The sequence below is a fragment of the Tursiops truncatus genome, chromosome 6, assembly GCF_011762595.2.
Source record: "Tursiops truncatus isolate mTurTru1 chromosome 6, mTurTru1.mat.Y, whole genome shotgun sequence".
Classification (NCBI taxonomy): domain Eukaryota; kingdom Metazoa; phylum Chordata; class Mammalia; order Artiodactyla; family Delphinidae; genus Tursiops; species Tursiops truncatus.
This window is the reverse complement of record NC_047039.1, coordinates 73599031-73616474: the sequence shown is the minus strand read 5'-3', so window position 1 is coordinate 73616474 and position 17444 is coordinate 73599031. Positions and strand designations below refer to the sequence as shown.

At 43.2% G+C, this 17444-nt stretch overlaps 1 protein-coding gene across 1 annotated transcript in view; it reads left to right on the top strand.

Moving 5' to 3' along the window:
* Positions 1-7775: 7775 nt before the first annotated feature.
* LOC101318960 (guanine nucleotide-binding protein G(q) subunit alpha) overlaps positions 7776-17444 on the top strand; it is a 288466-nt gene continuing 278797 nt past the window's right edge. Inside the window, exon 1 of the mRNA XM_019934638.3 lies at positions 7776-8051. Coding sequence (XP_019790197.1) covers positions 7916-8051 — 136 coding nt within the window. The 5' untranslated portion in view covers positions 7776-7915. The remainder of the gene's footprint in view (positions 8052-17444) is intronic.

Sequence of the window (17444 nt, the reverse complement as noted above, 5' to 3'; positions counted from 1 at the left end):
TTAAAAAAATTAATACAAAAATCCATGAAGAACAAATTATAAAAATTTAAAATAAACATATTAATAAGTACTTTAAATTAAAAAGAAAGATTCTACATTAAAAAAAAATTTTTTTTAATAAAGGGAGGATCACCAGTAGTTCTCTGCCAAGCCATATTGGAGCCTCCAGCGAACAAAATCTCCTCACTTCACTCTATCCTAGGTCCCATTCCATACAGTTGAAAGTACTTAACCCAAATCAGCTCTTAAGAATTTGTATAAGGCCAGTGGGGCCTAATCAAACTTATAAGCTTTTGCACAGCAAAGGAAACCATAAACAAAACAAAAAGACATCCTATGGACTGGGAGAAAATGTTTGCAAATGATGAGACCAACAGGAGATTAATTTCCAAAATATACAGACAGCTCCTACAATTCAATAACAACAAAAAAAACCACAACCCAGTGGAAAAATGGGCAGAAGACCTAAATAGACATTTCTCCAAAGAAAACATACAGATGGCCAACAGGCACATGAAAAGATGCTCAACGTCACTAATTATTAGAGAAATGCAAATCAGAACTACAGTGAGGTATCACCTCACACCAGTCAGAATGGCCATCATCTAAAAAGTCTACAAATACCAAATGCTGGAGAGGGTGCAGAGAGAAGCGAACCCTCCTACACTTTTGGTGGGAATGTAAATTTGTGCAGCCACTATGGAAAACAGTATGGATGTTCCTGCAATCCCACTTCTGGGCATATATCCAGAGAAAACTTTAATTCAAAAAGATACATGCACCCCAAACTTCATAGCATATATATATATATATATATATATATATATATATATATATATATATATATATAAACACACACAATGGAATATTAGCCATAAAAAAGAATGAAATAATGCCATTTGCAGCAACATGGATGGACCTAGGGATTACTTAGTAAGTGAAGTGAGTCAGATAGAGAAAGACAAATAACATATGATATCACTTATATGTGGAATCTAAAAAAAATGATACAAATGAACTTATTTACAAAACAGAAATAGACTCACAGACATAGAAGACAAACTTATGGTTACCAAAGGGGAAAGGGTGGGGAGGGATAAATTAGGAGTCTGAGATTAACAGATACACAGTACTATATATGAAATAGATACACAAGGACCTACTGTATAGCACAGGGAACTATATTTAATATCTTGTAATATTAATAACCTATAATGGAAAATCTATAATCTGAAAAAGAATATATATATATATATATCTGAATCACTTTGCTGTATACCTAAAACTAAGACGACATTGTAAATCAACTATAATTTTAAAAAATTTGACCACCCAGACCCACAAAAAGGGAATTTGTATAAGGATGGAAAGATGGAAGTACCCTGACAAATTTGGAAGAGGCCTTTGGAAATTTTTGTGGCTCAAATAGATTTTGGTAGGCTTAAGAGATAGAAAAAGAAAGGAAAAATGAACAAGAGAGATACCTTTATATCTAATTTTGTGGTCTGGAAGAGATATTTTATATTCCTATTTAAGACTGAAAAGCCATTAGCTTCCCAACATCTTGGTAAAATTCAGAATGGCAGATTGAAAAATTTACAAGGATAGTAACTAATTGATAGTAACTAAATTTACAAGGATAGTAACTAATTTACAAGGATAGTAACTAATTGAAAGGTTATGATTAAGACCATTTCAATTACTGAGAAGGCAGCACAACAGATACTTTAATTATGTATTTTTCATCAACGTGTACTGTGTTTCATTAATTTATCACACATTGAGTAATTAACAACTTTGACTATATATTGTGTCATGATCTCCAATATATAACATGCTCATGACTGGAAATGAATTTGTGATAGGAATATCAACTTTCCTATAAAATTGATTTACATGGAATTAATACATGTTTCCATCTGGGTTTGAACAACAATGTTTCATCTTCAGCTTTCTTGATACCCTAGTGTGGCTAATTTTCCTTGGCGAACCCATTTGAGGCAAGATTTTGAAGCACAGGGCCAAGGAATGTTTTACAGAGGGAGCCAAGCTTTGGTGGGCACCATCTGGCTAAGGAAAAATCGGCAGACTGCCACGGGGCCAATATGTGGCCTCTTTGACTGGAGGGTCTCTTTTTCATTCATTCAACAAATGTTTATTAAGAATCTATTGATACTACATCCCAGGCCCTGTTCTAGGTGCTGGGTTCAGGAGTGAACAAAATAGACAAAGATCTGCGTCATTATTGAGGTTTGCATAAGAAATCATCAAAGGGAGATGAGTGTAATGGGATAGATGATTATTTGATTTAAAAACATGGTAACAAAGAATGGGAAGGAAATCAATTGCCTCCGTCAACTACCTGATTAATTCTAAAACCCAATCCTCACTCTGCTAACTGCCTTCCAGGGCCCTCCTGAGATACCCACAGGTACAGCATGTTCCTATAATGTGGCATTTAAACTGGTTTAGGTTTTACAGCAATGAGGAGTAAAGCAGGTGGTGGAAAACGTTGCCAGCTGGGAATATGGGCGTGGAATTGCCAGATCTTGACCAGGAACTAAAATCCAGATTTCTGTGTGAATCATTTGATGTTTAAGTTCTGACAGCTAATTCAGTTTTTGCATTAGCACCGTTGAGTCTAAAGCAACCCTTCTGCAGCTCAGAGACCACCGAGTTTGCAGCCTTGGTCTTAGGCAGGAGAGTCCAGCATAGCCAGGGAGTCTTGGGGAACAGATGGCTCCAACTTGTAGTAACTCTGGGGCAGGAAGGAAGCTCCTATACTAGCTAAGTCATTGTTGACCATTTGGGTGCAAAAAGGATTTTGATCATGATTTTCGGTGATCTGATACCTCACTATCTGATTTTAGTACACATTAATTCATTTGCTTATTCTTTTCTGGCTGAAACATGGTCTACTCAGCTTAAAAATGGCTCCCATATGGCCCGTCTTGTAGAGCCTTCCAGTGCAGTGGAACTTTGATGGTCTTCACATTGTGAGGTACAATGCCGCCTGTGATAATGCTAACCTTGGATAAGCACAAAATAGGTACATTTGATTAGAGGCAGAGGATTACTTGTATGCATTACTAAAGGTGGTAACGGAAAGATGTCACTGAGGTATTCTGCTTCATCTACAATATCTGTTTGGTGGCTTTGCAGTGTGGGTATCTTCTCTTTCAGAAGAAAGTATTCTTATTTTCATGTTTTTCATCTTCAACATGATAAACCCTCTTTATTTCATCAAAAAAATCATAATATTTCTGCTGATTTGAGAAATGTCCTCTAGGTGGCGCCATTTATAGCTCTCTGAGTCTCCCAGGGCCTGCTTGCCTGCCTTCCTCAAAAGCAAGGCCACTTTGTTCCTTGGCCAGCCTGCTGTGCCAGCAACCTCTGCCCAGAGCAGCTCTTTCCCAGCTCTTGTAGGATCTGCAATGTTTTAGGCTGACTTCTAATTGATCTTTCAGGTGACCATTGTGTGCCTACCCATACTCCTTCAGGTTGCTTTGCATGGTGGCTTGACTAACTGCTCCTTCTTCCAAACTCCTCTAGCAATTCATTCTCTATACTGTAGCTTAGCAGCCAGTGCTTCTCATTTCACATTGTTGTTTTATGCATGCAGACTGCCTGCCCAAATAGATTATTAAACCTTTAAGGGCTTTGTATGCCTCAGCCATCTGGCACAGTGCACTGCCTGGGACAGGCAGTCTGCGAGTGTGTTTGTGGTTGATGTAGGTTTTGTATTCTTGTGTTTATTCATCACTTACTATCCATTCTAGGCTAGGCACTCTTTTGGGTGCACTGAAAACAGTTATGAAAGACAAGGTCCCTGCTCTCAAGCAGCTCCTAATCTCAGGAAAGAGAGAGAGAGAGAGAGAGAGAGAGAGAGAGAGAGAAATAGACAATTACAGTGGTATTATAGTGGTGCAGTGCATGGTGTGAAGCAGCCATGCTAAGTGACTCTGGGAACAAGAGAAGTGCAGGCTTTTCCTTCCCCCCAAGCATCTTTTACAAGAGTGTGGCTGTGACCTTTACTCTCTTTGACCCTAGGATCACTCCTGGAGACTGAACTATGCCTTTGACTGTTTTTCTTTGCCAGTACCCAAAGGACAGGATGACATGACAGTGGAGGTAGGATGTCACAGAAGAGGTGATAGTCTTTCCATTTTCCTCTGGTGTTCACTGCTCCTAAGGTTTTGTGGTTTGCTTTTCAATTATCTAGTAATTGCCCTTGAATTCTCGAAATGGTTTATCATCTCACTGTCTGTTTGGGGGTGATTTGAAATTGCTGATTTCCTCTTAAGTGGTGTAGATACATATTTATCGAAAACCTATTCATTCCAAATGTCCCCTTTCCTGTGAAGTCTTCAGTTCTCCTGAACAGAATGAATGATTCCTTCCTTTTTATACCTTTATATTTTACTTGTATCCCAACTTTAATACAAATTGATTTCATTTTCTTTTATTATAGCTGTTCAGAGCCCTAAGACATTAAGCCTATTGAGGGCAAGGACCGACCATATTTTATTCACCTTAGTGTCTCTCTTCTTGCATTTTCACCTTAGTTGTTTACATATGGTAGGCAATGAATAAGTTTGTTGATTTAATGAACTGGGACTTTGTAACATGATCCATGTTTAGTTGAATATTTAGCATATTTGCTTCTAGAACATGGTCAACAACTTCAGTAGTTTCTACATGGATTTTGTTCGTTTGACTTAGGTTGTATGAATATTTTCTTGGCAAATGCTTTCCAGATACATATGCAAAGGTTTCTGAGTAGATCTGGGCTCAGACTTGAAATTTTCCTGTTTCCGTATTGACACTCATATATGACTTTATTGCTGTAGAGTGTTGGTTTTCCTTACATCCTGATTTCTTCCCAATACTTGAAGGAACATCCTCCTACTGATTTGTCTAATCCATTCAAATACCTACCAAGTGCCAAGGAGTGTCCCTGATGCTAGGCATATAGGGGTGACAAAACAGACTTTTCTTGTTCTACAATGTGTTGAAAGAATTTAATTCTTTTCATCAAAAAGTAGGTCAGGGACTTCCCTGGTGGTCCAGTGGCTAAGACTCCACGCTTCTAATGCAGGGGGCCTGGTTTGATCCCTGGTCAGGGAACTAGATCCCACATGCCGCAACTAAGAGTTCACATGCTGCAACTAAAGATGCTGTGTGCCGCAACTAAGACCCAGTACAGACAAATATATAAATAAAAATAAAAATAAATAAATATATTAGGTCAATTCAGTCAAAATGGAGTACCTGATAGCTTAATAGCATAGTTTGGGAGACATTTTCAAAAATCTCAGAGGATCCGTGGCAAGGAAACCAGACACTTCTTTGAAGCGTTCTGTTATTTTTCTGATGTTTTGTATCTCTCTGCAATTCATGTATAGACATATTTGAGAGGATGCAAACTTATAATTAAGTTTTTCCCTTGAAGCCATTTAAAATTTTGGCATATTGAATTTCAGTCTTTAACTTCATTAGTCACTTAATTTTAAATTTTGATTTCACAGCGTTCACATAAAGGGGGTGAAGTTTGTCCTTTCTGCTTTCCTGGCCAAGGTGAAATTTAATTACAGTTGGCCCTCCTTATCCACAGGTTCTGCATCCTTGGATTCAACTAAGGGATAACTGCATTTTCTAGGCCAAATATCCTTTTAAAAGGGGAGCCTAAAATATAGATCTTATGTCTGGATGACTTGTTTGATCTAAGTCGTGGTGTGTGTGTGTGTGTGTGTGTGTGTGTGTGTGTGTGTGTGTGTCAAGGGGTGGAAGTAATGGCAAATGAAAGAAGGCAGTCGCACACCCATCATCCAGGAATCCTATGTGCATTCTTGACCTATAGCAATAGTAGAGTCATGCCCTCACTTTACATTCTGGATCAGGAGGTTGCACTAGAGACATCTCAGAGAAAACATAAAATGTGAAAAAGGGATTCCCTTCTTAAGATACAATTTACTCTGAAGACCTGAGCCTCCATTAAGGCAGAAAGCAGTATGAGTTTCACCTCTTGTAGCTATTAGATAAAATAAAACTTGAACGAGCAAGGAGTTCTTCTGGCCATTTATCAGACACATGTTACAACAAAATAAGCAGACAACATTTAAAGTAAACTGCCTCAATCGAAAGTGGAAAAACAAAATACTAGAATGGCATTTTGCTGGAGCGATCCTGGTTTTCCCATTTTCCTCTTTTATTCTTTCCATTTCTTTTATTTCACATTACTTTGCATTTTCCCAGAAGTCATAATTCCATCTCGGTCTAGAATGGTAAAGTCGATTACTTGTCTGTTAAACATCGTGTGCCTTTCTCAAAAACAAGAGGAGAGCTTGTACAAAAACAAAACAAAAACAACTTCAATGGCATGAAAAGTTGGAAGCTATCAGGAGACTCTTGGAAACTGGGCCGCTTCATTTTTCTGCTCAGGATTTAGATTTCTATCTCCAGTTACTTTGTGGCCAGTTTCTCCTGTTAAATCTCCCCCGTCCTCCCTCCGCTAGACAGCGACAGTTCCTTCTCTTCTCCAGTCACACTCCACGATTGAGTGTATCTTATTTGCTACGACAGAACTGGGGTCAGAGGTGACGCGAGATACTTTCTAACCAAATGGCGTTTTAGAAATAGGAACGGGAAAGAACACCGAACTGGGCAAGAGCCGCCCGGCGGAGCTGATCCGCGCTGCCCCGGAGCCGGGGGCGGGAGCGCCGAGGCCGTCTTCGGGGGAGCCGGACAGGGTGTTCACGGCGCCGGCCAGTGCTGGGGGCTTACTGGGCCGAGATCCCCTCCTTTTCGGAGGAGCCGCGGCCGCGTTCCGGGGCCAGTGGGCAGCTGGCGGGCGGAGGCCGCCATATTCCCGCTTTACCACGCCCGGGCGGCCAACCGGCAGCTGCAGGTTGGCGGCGGCCCCGGCTGCGCCTCAGCGACCCGGCCCCGCCCCCCGCCGGGGGTGGCCGTGACCGCTGAGCCGGTGGGCCAGACCTAGGGCGCGGGAGCGGGACCTGCGCTAGCGAGGGGAGAGCCGCACTTGGAGGCGCGCCGCGGCGGCTGCGAGCCCAGGAAAACCTTTCAGGAGGGGCCGGCGGCTCCGCCTCCCGCTCGCCTCCTCCCACGCCCATCCCCTCCCTCCTCCTCCTCCTCCTTCTGCCGCCGCCGCCGCCGCCGCCTCCCTCCCGGATCTGTGCTCCAGTTCAGAGAAAGAAGAAAATGTGTGTGTGTGGCGAGGGGGAGGGCGAGCACTGAGCAGCCGCTCCGCGGCAGGCAATCCGGGCCGGGGGTGGGCGTCTGGCGGAGGCGGAGGCGGAGGCGAAGGAGCGCGCGGCGGCCGGGCGGGCGGGCCGGCGAGTCGGGTTTGCGCGCGAGCCGGGCGGTGGGCGCGGGCAGGGCCGAGGGCGCCCGGGAGCCGTTGTCAGGCGGCGGCGAGGAGCGAGCGCGCCGGGCGCAGGGAGCCGTCGGCGGTCGCTCGCTGCGGGGACGCCCCGGTGGATGTGCTCTCGCCGCCGGGCGCACGGCTTAGGGGAGCCGCGGCGGCGGCGGCGGCGGCGCGGGGGGCGAGGCGGGCCGCCCGTTCCCGGGGAAGGAGGCGCGGGCGTCTGAGCGAGGCCGGGCGCGGCGGCCTTCCCCAGTGCGCCCCCCGAGCCAGTGCCCGCGGCCGCCTCCCGCGTCCGCCTCGCTCCTCCCGGCGGCTCGAGCCGCCAGCTCCCGCCGCACCCCCGGCCCACCTAGTGGCCCCTGCCCTGGCCGCGGCCCCCGCGGCGGTTCCCCGAGCTCATCCCGGACGCGCGCCCGGGCGGCGGGGGCTCGGCGGCCACCGCTGCCTCGGGGGAGCGAGGGCGGGAGGGTGTGTGTGCGCGCGTGTGAGCAGGGGGTGCCGGCGGGGCTGCAGCGGAGGCACTTTGGAAGAATGACTCTGGAGTCCATCATGGCGTGCTGCCTGAGCGAGGAGGCTAAGGAAGCCCGGCGGATCAACGACGAGATTGAGCGGCAGCTCCGCAGGGACAAGCGGGACGCCCGCCGGGAGCTCAAGCTGCTGCTGCTCGGTGAGTACAGCCGGAGCCGGCCGCCGCGGGCCCTCCCGCCGGACCTGCGCCCCCTACCCACCACCCTCAGCCCCCCGGGACCGTGGCCCCGGCCCCCGGCCGCCCGCGGCTCGCCCCTGCCCTCCCCGGGCGCGTCCCCGGCCCCTACCCGCACCCTCTTGGGCGCGCGCGCGCGTACACAGAGACGCGCGCGCGCGTAGAGGGGTCGGGGTTGCTCTGCTCAGGGCCTCGGCTTGTGCCTTTCGGTATCCCTAAGGGCTGTGCACTCGGGGGTGCGCATTTGTCTGCGGTGCTTCTGCAATTTGCTCAATGACACATTGCTTCGGGGAGAGGCGCGGGGGTGGGAAGGTGGGCAGGGGGGTTGAACTTCCAGTGTCGTGGCCGCGGCGCCCCGTGGGGTGGTGGAGTGGGGAGCTGTGCGTATGTGTGGCCCGAGGGTGGCGAGCGGAGCCACGTTGGGGGATGGCGTCCGGTGGGGTGGCCTGTGTGCATCCATTATCAGTGCTTTCTGGGGTCGGGAGCGAATGGTAGAACGGTGGGCTGACTCGCGACTGGGTTCTCCGAGGAGCGATGAGGAGGGAGCCGAGTGGTTGGCTCTCCGAAGAAAGCGGGCTTGTGTTTTCGCGGGGCGGGGAGGCAAGCCCAAATGTGTCACACGAGTGCTGTTCTCTAACCACCAGACCACCAAAAGGAGGGACCCAGAAGAGTTTCTTAATGGTGACAGGCGTGTTTCTCCACCATTCCTTCCAGATAAAGATGAGGGATATGGGAGGGTTGTGCTGTATGGTTGTTGACAGCGATGGGTATCTTTTGTTTAATGAGGCAACCCAGATGTAGGCCTGAATTCACAATAGTTACCAGTACAGCCTCAATTACTCTCATGGAAGCAAATAGAAACCTTTTGTTTAAAGCGGACAGCATTTTAATATCTTTGGAATCTGGGCTAGAAGGAAAACGGGAAGTGAACAGCAAAAATTTCCCTTTAATCTCTACAAAATAACCCAACATTCTGTCTTAACATTAAGTTAGCAAGAAAATGCCATTTCTGAACTAGGAATTTTATTCATTATTATCTCTGAGAGAATGTTCAGAATCAACGTTCAGGCCAGCGCGACATAACTCTGAGCTATTGTGGTAGGAAGAACAAACGGCTTTGCAGTAACAGGCCTGAAAAATGTCTGCACTCGTGTTCTGGATATTTGCGTGTATGATGAATAGACTTCTCAGACATTTCTGGAAGAAAATATTGTCAATTCTGATTTGAGAAGCATGCATTTTCTTTCTTATCTTGAACTTTCCATCTCCTGGTTCGAGGAACCAATTGCCTTTGGGACTGAACTGCTTATGTACTGGGTCATTTACAAGAAGGAACAAAATCCAGTGATTACAAATAGTTACAAATGGTTAACTCACATGCCCTGCTTAATGTCTTCATTTTGAAACCAGATTAGGTAAATGTGCACATGTTTATAAAGAACAGAAGGCAAACCCTGGATAAGAGGGGTGGACTTCAGGGAATGAAGCCAGGGAAGGGGAAAACTGCAATTGGAAAAAGAAGATCTTTTTATTTTTTATTTTTTGTTCTCATTTTGAGCTACTTCTAATGGCTGAAAAGGTGTAGTTGAATGCTTTCTGAATTCTCAAGATTGAGAAGAAAATAGAGGGGGCAAGAGAAATGTATGGAGTTTAATGCATGATTAAGGGGAAAAGCGTGTGTTTTAGAGAGACTTAAGGATGTTTTTTTGTTTTCTTTTGCCCTGTGTACAGTCTTTATTTGTTTCTGTTTAGCTGTGAATAGGGCATTTGAGGTCTCTCAGGCCAACCCCATTGCCTGAAATGTGGCAGCTCTGGGTTCCTAGCAGCTGTGAGTTAGAGCTCAGGGGATTTGTCTGTCTGAGGGCCTAGGTTTGAATGTCTAGGAGGAGGACTTTGGGAAAAATGCCCGTAGATGGACACTTAATTACAGACTGGACTTAAGTAACATATTGTGCTTTTTTAAACAAACAAACAAACAAACATACTTTGCTTTAAAAAATGAACTGGGAGATAATTTTATGAGGAAAAAAATTAAAACAGTTTACTGCTAAAATGGTGGTGTGGAGAACTTTTTTTCTCCCCTTCTTATTAGATTTTCGAGTAGGATTAAATACAGCCCCACCCCAGCCCCTAAGTATGGCCTATTAGAAGTGGTAGAAAAATATGACATCAGTTTAACATCTACATTTATTAGCATTTTAAAACTATACAACTTTTTGTTAGAAACTCAATCCCTAGACATCATGTAAGATTTGCTACAGCTTCATGTTCTAGGTATGTTGCTTTTGTAACATAACTACTGCAGTACCTACACGATTTATATAGTCAGTGCCATATACTAATTGTAGATTTGTGTGTGTGCTTGTGATTTTTGAGTCCCGGAGAGAAGTGATGGTTGATTTGAACCAGGGAAGGTATTGGGGAGGGTTTCCTTCTGAGCAGTGCCTGATGATGTGCTGCTTTGATGCTGCTTTGCACTCAGTGTTCATTCATGTAAATGATGCCCATCAAAAGGTTTACCAGTATTTTTAACTACTTTATTTAAATTGAGGAATCACCCTTATATTTAAGTGCAATTCAGTGTAAAATTATTTTCAAAGTAAATTGTAGTTCAACGTGTGACACCATTTTAATGGATTTATTTGGCAGGGGCCCCTTGCAAAATATAAAATTAATTAGTTAATTTTATACTACGGAGAAATTAGAAAGCGAAAATAGTGGTTACCTGCCTAGATGAAAGTATGGCAGTAAAATTTGGGCTGCCTTGATACCTATCCAGCAATTATGCCGATATGTTCCAAATTCTACAGTACTTATACATTTTGATATTTATTGTTTTTAAAAAACGAACCCAGACACCTACTACCATAAAATAGCATATTAAATTCTGAATTCTTGTTTTCTTTATTCATTTTCTAAATTCATTTATATAGTGTTTATTTTCTTAGACACCTCAAAGAAAACTGTTTGTTTTCTACATAGATATGCAAAGAGAATATTTTAAGTTTTTATATACTTCCTAGATGTAATGCACATTGTTTCCTTTAATTAATACTTACAAATATTAACTAATTATTTGGTGGTACATAGGTCACACTATTTAATATAATGTGTCTTTAAGTCTGTATAAAACAAGTGGCCTTGAATGCCTGCTTCCGGTCAAGGATATTCATGTTGAAATTTTCAGTTCCTTGAAGACACATTTTTTCCCTCCATTAACCTGTTCTTACTTTACATGTTTTAGAAATCTTTACTCTTCAGATCTTAGTCATCTGATAGAAAAATTTAGCAAACCTTTTTTTATTGATTGGATTCCACCTATTGAAGAGGCAAAGTTTAAGCCCGTTTTAGATGAAAGAATATATGTTCTTCCTCTTCTAACTGAATTACATATGTGATTGGAGATTTTCTTTCTATTCTAGACTGGAAGCTTAGGAGAGTAGGGACTGAGGACTGATTCTATTATTGTTCACTATTAAATCCCAGCTTCTGGCACAATCTCTAATTCATAGAATGGTCTCAATAAGTATTTGTTGAGTAAGTAAACTTATTTGTAACCCTCCTAATAGAAATTGGGACCATAAAGCAATGCAGACATTATAGAGACATGGGGAAATGTAATGTTTTTATTCTGTGGCAGAGAAAATCATGATCTTTTAAAAAAATTATATGTAACTCTTTGAGCCAATTAAATACAAATGCATTCCAGGATAGGAAGTGTTAATGTAAGATGTTACATCACATATTGAACCATGTATTACAGTTCTGTGCTGGGTGCATTTGGGAATGATAACAGTCACACTTAAAATATGAAAGTTTACAGGAAAAAAAAAAAGAAACCATACCATGTCTTGATTATTTTTTTTTGTATAGAAGCTAGTTTAACCCTCTCATCTTTTTTGCCATATACTTTTCCCCATGATACACTCAACAGAGTGAATTTTTAAATTCTCTAGAGTACAGGTGGTGAGCGAACAGATTTTTACAATTTACCTATATATAGTTACATGAGGAGAACCGCAACGATTAAATTTTAAGAATTGCAGAAAGAACGTTTTTAATTTGAGCGATGTACATTTGTACTGAAAACTGAACAGTTACAGAGCAGAAGAAACCTGGAAGGCTGGAAGTGCTCTGACAGAGTTAGACTGTGTGGAGAGCTCATGCATGCAGGTCTCGGTAAAAGCACCCACCCCGTTACCCCTCTGTAGAGTTGCTAGGGGAAGGATGAGGATGTTGATGCCCGAATTAACCTAGAGGTTAGTGGCTCTCTAGGATGGCTCCTCAGAGCCGCAGAAGGAAAGCTTCCTTCTGAGCAGCCCTAATAACAGAAGCTCCCTGGAAATACCATAATACAGTGTTTATGAGGCTGCTTTAAGACCAGCTGGTTTTCTTTCTGCTACTTTTTTAGCTTTGCAAGTGTTGAATATGTTTCTAAATGTCAGGATTTGTTTGGATGTGTTTCCTTTTTTTCTTCATTTTATTTTTTTGGAAACAAAGTACTTATAGTTTGTATCTGAAGAGTGAAGTGGCAGCATCCCTCATAAAAACCAAAACTGTAGCTCTGACTATATAACAAGGCGTTCAGAGTAAGATTTTTGCATTGAACCACGTAGATTCATTGTCTAGATCTGCCATATAACTGTCAATCTCGTACTTGTACTTACGTATTGTTTCTTCTTATGGGAATTTTGGGCGCAAATTAAAACCCTACTGAACAGTGAAGTGATCCCGTATGTATCTGTTCACATATTTTTAGGTAGGCTTAGGAAGGAGAACCAGAAGAATAATTCAGTGGCCATTTTGTTTATTACAGATAAATTTTATAGCCTCTTTTTCATTAAAAAAAATCAAACAACCTAGCTGTACCTTATAAGAGATGGCTTATGTTCAATTTTCAGAGATGCCTATTAAATATAGTTATGATTTTTATTACAGATGAATTTTTAAGGACCTGAAACAGCTTCTGCAGTTGTGAGGCTGCGTGCTATGCTAAACTTAGCAGAAAAGAACACATTTTTCTTCATGATCCAGGCAAACTTACACTTGAAAAGAAATGAACGAGATTTGCCAAGGATGATTTTGATTCCAGCATTCATATTAGTTTTTCTTTTAGGTTATTAGTTCTTTTGGTTATTAATGGAACTGTGGATTGGGTGTTGTAGAGGAAAAATAGGGACCTCAAAGGGTACATCTTGCAAGAGAGAGAAGCCATTTTAAGAAGGTTAGGATTGCTTTCTCACTGAGAAGGTGGAAAGAATGTGTTTTCTCCAGACTCTCTCTTTTGGGTTGAGGGAAATACAAGTATTTGTAGCAGCAAATTTAAAGTCTAATTTTCTGGTTGAAGGGGAGGGTAGTGACATTTTTTTTCAAAGGGAAACTTTTAAGCAATGTTAAGATCTCTGCAGAATTAATCCTAGGGAAGTGTGAAATAGCAGTAGAAGGTAAGATGTGTGATTGTTGGTAATTAAATCTGTGGCAATAACTGACTACAGTAAACAGTGAATGTTTTCTCTTGTTCTGCCGAATGGTGTAACATTAAAGAAAGAGCTATTCTCAGACCCAAACTCTATTTTATGTGAACAGCTGTTACTAATAAAATTATAGGAAGTTGTTCAACAATCACCTATGATTTGTTACCTTACTGATATGTAAAAAACCTGTCTGATTTCTCATCTAACATGTAGTAAAAAGGAAAAAAAGGACCTAAACATGCTGTCGCAAATGAGTTCATAAATCCTAGGTGGTCATGAATCTGGACTTTATTACAAACAAAATAAACATCCATATTGCAGTGTTGAGAACCAAAGACTGAATTTGCTAAGTAGCTTCTGGGGTTGACCTTTATACCTAGCCATAATTTCTGAAATCAGTGCAGAATATTTTGTTAAGAGCCTCATGTTTCAATTTTAAGAACAAAATTAGTATTATTTAAAAATAAAGTTATCAAGATATTTCAAATTCATTTGTTCAGCAAACACTTGCCAGTTTTTGGAAAATAAATATTTCCTCTAAATTCTTTACCAGACATACCATCAGAAAGAACAGTTGTATATAGAATGCTGATCAAATGAACAAATATTAAGCACCTACTCTGTGTAAAATAATGTACGTGAGACACTCACTGTTTCTTATTTGCCAGCAGGAAAGACTACAAGCACTTTTCACAGTTCTGGTTGTTTTACAGTTGATGCCCTCAGCCTGACATGTCCTTCTGAGTATTATCCTTCCTGGTTTTGGCTTTTCTATTGGCTCTTAATACAAAGAAAAAGACAAAATAATCTGAAGGCCATTCTAGACGCTTTCCGGGGATTACACAACTGGGGAGAGCAGACGGTCTTGAGAACTTGAACTCCTGAGTGATATATATTATTTCCTTGGAGCAAGCATATCGTTTTTTGCCTTTAACTATGAGAAACTGTTAATGACCACTTGCCCTATGTTTCTAACTAAAGTGGAAGCTCCATGAGGGCAAAGGTAGTGGCCGTTGTTTCTTTGTAGCTCAGCGAAGCACCTTGTCTTGCTCAGTTTACAATCATTCTGTTGTAACTGGGGACTCAGTAACTGGGGACTTGTGGGTGTAGGAGGCATCGCGGGGGCAGGGTGGGCAGCTGGGTTCCCAGAAGAAAGAGCAGTTGAAGGGAGTGAATTTAAATGTCTTGCTTTCTTCTAATGGGTATCATTGATTTGTTCTCCATTTACCACGCCTCTTTGTCATTTTCTGGGCCACTTGGGGCACAGTTAAAGAAATTCTGTTTTAAAGGCGAGGTCGTCTTTGTCTCCATGCCTGCTTCTCATTCATTGTCTCAGGAGAATGATTCAGTTGAACGTTCTCATAATTGTTTCGGGTTAAAAAGCCAATAGCAGTTTATCCAGCAGTTTGAATGGAAAACTGTTACACAAGTCCTTTGAAATTTGACAATTCTACACACCTTTATTACAGGATTAATCTTAGATTGTGAGCAGTTTGACTGCTTTGGAAGCAAATAGCTGTTTCAGGGAAGTGTGTGATGGATTGTGGTGCAGTCGGGAACCAGAATGTTAGTAATGCCACGGTATTTCTGCAGTTTCACGGAAGGGAGCGATAATTGATCCACAAATTAAAGAAAAACAGCTAGAGTGAGACTTTTTGGCTCTATTACAGGAAGTGAATAGTGATGTTTAGAAACATGTTCGTATTTCTGAGAGATGGCCTCATGTTTTTTCCCTTTGGAGAACTGAAATCATGAATTAATTGCCTCTTTCCAGAATTTGCCCCTCCCCCCCTTTTAAAATCACCATCACTTAGTAAAAAAATCGAAGTAGAATTTTTCTTTTGCTTCTTTTTTTACATTTTAAAAACTTTTTTCATCTTTTTCAGTTTTAGTGTTTGTTTTTTACATTTCCATTTGGGGAAGAGGCTGTGGGGTGACGGGTGGCGTTTTCCACCTATTTCCTGGTGACTGCAGCTGACCAGTGGTTTCTAGAGAGAAACGCTCCAGTGTCTCATCCACCCGTTGTTCAGTCTTCCAGCTTTTTGCTGCAGGTCCCCCACCCCGCAAAAAAAGACCCTTCTGTGGAATCCTACCCACCCGTTTATTCTCTCTCACAGCTTCCTTAACCAAATGCTAGGAGGGGTTCCTTAGATTCTCTGGTGTGTGCATTTCTTTAAGATTTAGGGAACTTCCAAGTTGGTTCTTCTTTCAAACATCTTGTGGTGGTGAGCTGGTGAGAGGGGAAGTTGGGTGCTTGAATGCATTAAAAGAAAGACACTTGAGAATGTGCTTTGAGGAGGTGATTAACTTTCTATAGTAACACCCTGGTCTGCAAAACAGAATACATTGTAATCAAACAAAATGTAAAATTCTCCTTTTCCAGAGGATGGGGACTTGAGATTGGTGCATGGTTACCGGCAGAAAGCTAGCGAGCCTGTGCTGGGTAATCTATCACAGGACACTGGGTTTCAAAATAGGATGCAGTGCGTGTACTAGAAAGGGAGAAGGTGCTGTGCGCCTGTGTTGGGCAATAGCGCATCTTCCTCATTTGATGATTTGAACATCCTCACCCCACTTAACTTGAGAGCTTTAAAGCATCTCTTTCTAATTGTGTTTCTATCCCAGATAGTCAGGGAGGGTGGCATTAGCAGCAGCCTTTGCTTGCTTTATACCCAGTCAGTCTGAGAGGGTTCTTTGGTTAGTTTATTTTTTAAGGTAAAGACACAATGATACGTTCTTGCCACGAGAATTGATATTTTAGGAACTGCACCTTTCAGAACGCCTTCATTATATTACAGGTTCTTTCCGCAGATGGCAAATGCAATTTTCTTCTTGTCCTAAAGAGCTGACCCATTTCCTGTGACTTGTTCTAATAATACAGGATGACTTTAATTCTTGTTCCTGGTTTGCCCTTAAAAGAATGGCAGGGTACTTGTTAAGAGTTTAAGTCTCTTTTCTCTCTAACTCTTGTGATATATTTTTGGAAATCAGTAGATCATGCAGAAACAACGGCACACTGGCTGTGTGAGAGTTTGAGCAGGCTGGGACATACTCCTGTGGCTCTGCATGTTGGTGTAGCTGTGAGTATCTTTTCTAAAGCCTGTAACGGAAAGGCAGTCGGGTACTCCTGCCCTGCCTCCTGCGACTAACCCACGGGTGTTTCGCTCCTTTGTTCCTTTACTATTTCTATAGAAACCCGTAGAATGAAGAGACTGGACCAAATCTAAAGGGCTGTCTGAACTTTGAAACTTCCTCTGCGACGTTGCCATCTCAGCCAGTTTCCAGCCGCTGTCAGCCCTGGACAAGGGGCCTGAGCCTCAGCCTCTCCAGGAGTGATGGGCTACGTTGGGGGGCTCGGCCAGGTCTGGTGGGCTCCTCCTGGCCGCCCTCGCTCTCCGCTCTTTCCCCCGCAGGCAGGCGGCTCGGAGAGCGCTGGGCGAGAGCCCTGAGGAGGGTGAGCAAGTGTGCCCAGAGCCGCCCCGCCTGCCGCCCGGCACGCGGCTGATAGTCTCACTGCCTTCGCGGGGGAATGGTATCAGAAGCCTCCTGTCATATCAGCGTGGGTCTCTTGCTTCCTGCGGGAAGGACGACATCCTAGGAGACACGGAGGTGGAGCCTGCGAGGCGCAGTGTTCCTCAGCGGCCCTGCGCAGGCCTGGGTGTGTGTTCTTAGTCTCCCTCAGGCAGCTGCCTTTGACTCACCCCTCCTCCTCCTTATTCTTCTTCATTGGGCCTTAAGCAGTGCTTTTCACTAGCCTGCAAGCTGCTCAAGCGCATTTCTGCCCTTTTCAGGGAGAGCAGGTTGGCCCTTTGAGCCTGGGCACGGCGAGTGCCTCACACACCTTGGTGGAGCACTTTGGGGGCTGCTTTGTATTTGGAGCCAG